The sequence below is a fragment of the Alosa pseudoharengus genome, unplaced genomic scaffold (genome assembly GCF_046254945.1).
Source record: "Alosa pseudoharengus isolate Yale_2024_CS ecotype anadromous, Long Island Sound unplaced genomic scaffold, YU_APseudo_1.1 YU_APseudo_1.1_scf_9, whole genome shotgun sequence".
Lineage (NCBI taxonomy): Eukaryota > Metazoa > Chordata > Actinopteri > Clupeiformes > Clupeidae > Alosa > Alosa pseudoharengus.
Window position 1 is genome coordinate 27,829,597 of NW_027468881.1, and position 2,500 is coordinate 27,832,096.

General features: G+C 48.3%; 1 protein-coding gene across 4 annotated transcripts in view; it reads left to right on the forward strand.

Moving 5' to 3' along the window:
- Positions 1-2,500, forward strand: part of LOC143114300 (membrane-associated guanylate kinase, WW and PDZ domain-containing protein 1-like) — a 117,294-nt gene that overhangs the window by 29,914 nt on the left and 84,880 nt on the right. For all 4 annotated transcript variants that reach the window (XM_076275827.1, XM_076275830.1, XM_076275828.1 and 1 more), the window contains exon 2: positions 1,533-1,649. In XM_076275827.1, coding sequence (XP_076131942.1) covers positions 1,533-1,649 — 117 coding nt within the window. The remainder of the gene's footprint in view (positions 1-1,532; positions 1,650-2,500) is intronic.

A 2,500-nucleotide genomic window follows, 5' to 3' on the forward strand; every position in this document is an offset into this window, starting at 1 on the left:
AAGGGTGCTGAAAAAAAGTTTTGTACAGAAATTGTATCTCAAATTGTTCATTTTGACTTTCTGCGGTCTTCATCAGGTTCTCAAGGTTCAGGTTCTGGCATTAACACACTGACTTCCTCCTTTGTCTGTCTTCTAGCACAAGGTGTGTTTGGTAGGATGGAAAATAATGATCTTAGGAGTAAATGGCTTCGTGAAACAAATCGCCGTGTAAATTGTGGACAGCAAACAGTCGTTTCATTTTCTCCACGGCAGGGTAAAATGCTCTTCTGTGTGGATTCATTGAAAGCACATTAGTGGAGTAGACATGTGGTGTAGAACACTGTGTGTACTGTAGATGTGCGTCTGAATGGATAGATTTTTATATCAGCCTCCTTCAGCTTTCATCTGTGTGCTTTCTCCTGTTTTCACTTGAAGTGATGCCCAGCCTGGACCTGAGGAAGTGTTGTTTGTGCTGGCTGGTTGGTTGCTAGGTAACTATTACAGTACCTGACAGCACATTGTCGGTGCTGCGTAGTGACATACAATGCAGAGAGAGAGGGAGAGAGAAAGAGAGAAAGGGGGAGGAATAGACACAGTGAGATGGAAACAGCAAAAGGAAATGCGCACCGAGCGACTAATGTCCTCAAAACCAAAGGACAACCTCAGGACAGTCAAGCAAGGACTCTATATACCCCATCCACTCTTGCCAATCTGGTGCCATAACTATTATAAACATCCTGGCAAACAGAACCATTTGCTTCTCTCTGGATTGTGACCTGTCATTCTGCGTCGCGAGGGCTGTGTTGTGTGAGAATAGAAGCGCTTTGTCTGGCAGGGGTGTTTATGATGTTTACCAATACACACACTCGTTTGTGTCTCCCAAGACCTGTTGGCCTGCATGGTTGTGTACTATTCTCCTCTGCTATCTGCACACCTGCAGATAAAACTCTGAATCTAGAACTGTAGTTTTGAGAGAGCACTGCTGTCTGCATATGTCTGTTTGTATTATGTAGCTGCTTATATTAGCTTTGATGGCACAAACACACATATAGGCTCTCGCTTGATGCTGCAGAAACCACCCACAGCCACTCCACACAGTAAGGAATCCTCATGAGCTGATGATGATTGCTGTTGTTGTTGTTAGGCATGGCTTAGCTCTAAGACTGTAAGAGTGAGCCTCCCATTCTGTCTACATAGACTCTGTCCAACACTGTTGTGATATTCAGGCTGAGGAGAGGGAAAGGACGAGCATCTCCGGCATCCCATAATAAGTAGCTTTGGCAGAGTGCCTCATCGGCTGCCTATGGCAACGTGTTTGGTGTGCGGAGTGGCTGGTTGTCCAGAGAGACTGCCTCTTCCTCAGACTGCGAGCCGGACTGTCTGCTTACTGAGTGGACGTGCACAAGGCAGAGGCCCGGGAGCTCGCGGTCCATCAAGAGCGGCTATGTGTGTTTGCTCAAATAAGCACCTGCTGTTGACCAAAGACAGCGGCGTGTTTGCTAATGAGTGCTTTTGTTTGATGTGTTTTTGTTTGTTTCTTTCTTTCTTGGCAGGCCACCGTCTGAACAAGGACCTGAAGCACTACCTGAGCCTGCGCTTCCACAAGTCCTCGCCGGACCATGAGCTGCAGCAGATCATCAGGGACAACCTGTACCGTCACGCTGTGCCCTGTGAGTTCAACCCTCTCTTCTCTTCTTCATCTCCTCCTTGTCTTTCTCATCCTCCTCCTCGTTTTCCGCCTCTTGTTTTATCCATCTATGAGTCCCCCCCCTCCCACCCCCCTTGTACTGTTGTTTCTGTCTCTTGTCCTTCGGTTATCTCTTCTCTCCTCTCGGACAGCTCTCCTCTCACCTTGTCCACTTCACTCTCCACTTAATTTCCTGCCTCCCCTCCTCTGCTCTTCACCTTGTACTTCCTCTCTTCTCATTTCCTGTGTCCCTTTGCCACTCTTTATCTTATTGTGTCAGCATATCATCCTCTTGCTCTCCAACATTTTTCTACATTTCTCTCTTCTTTCTCTCTCTCTCTCTCCCTTTCTCTCTTTCCCTCTCTGTGTTATGTTACTGTGGAAATAACACGATGTGCAACACTGGCATAAGTAACCAACCCAAAGACACAAAACAGTTCCTCTCTCCAGCGGAATGCTGACGTCATGTGACTAGCTCAGTATCCCCGCTATGCAGCGCACCTCCCAACAACCCCCACGCTCACCCCCTTCCCCATGATGTTGCACCGGACTGATGAAATTGCGCCTACCTCACGGTCCCCGGTCCCCCATGCTGCACCTGAGCATCAATCTGCCCCAGCTCCGGCGGGCTGTTGCTATGGAGATGTCTGGATAAATACACGCAGGTCACTGCTGATTGGACGCTGACTGGCGACGGTGGCAATGTTGATCTGGAGCGAGTTTGGTTGAGTGGTGGTGAATGGTCGTCTGAGTTGGAGAACCAGAGGAGGTGAAATGAAAGTGTGTGTGTGTGTGTGTGTGTGTGTGTGTGTGTGTGTGTGTGTGTGTTTGTGT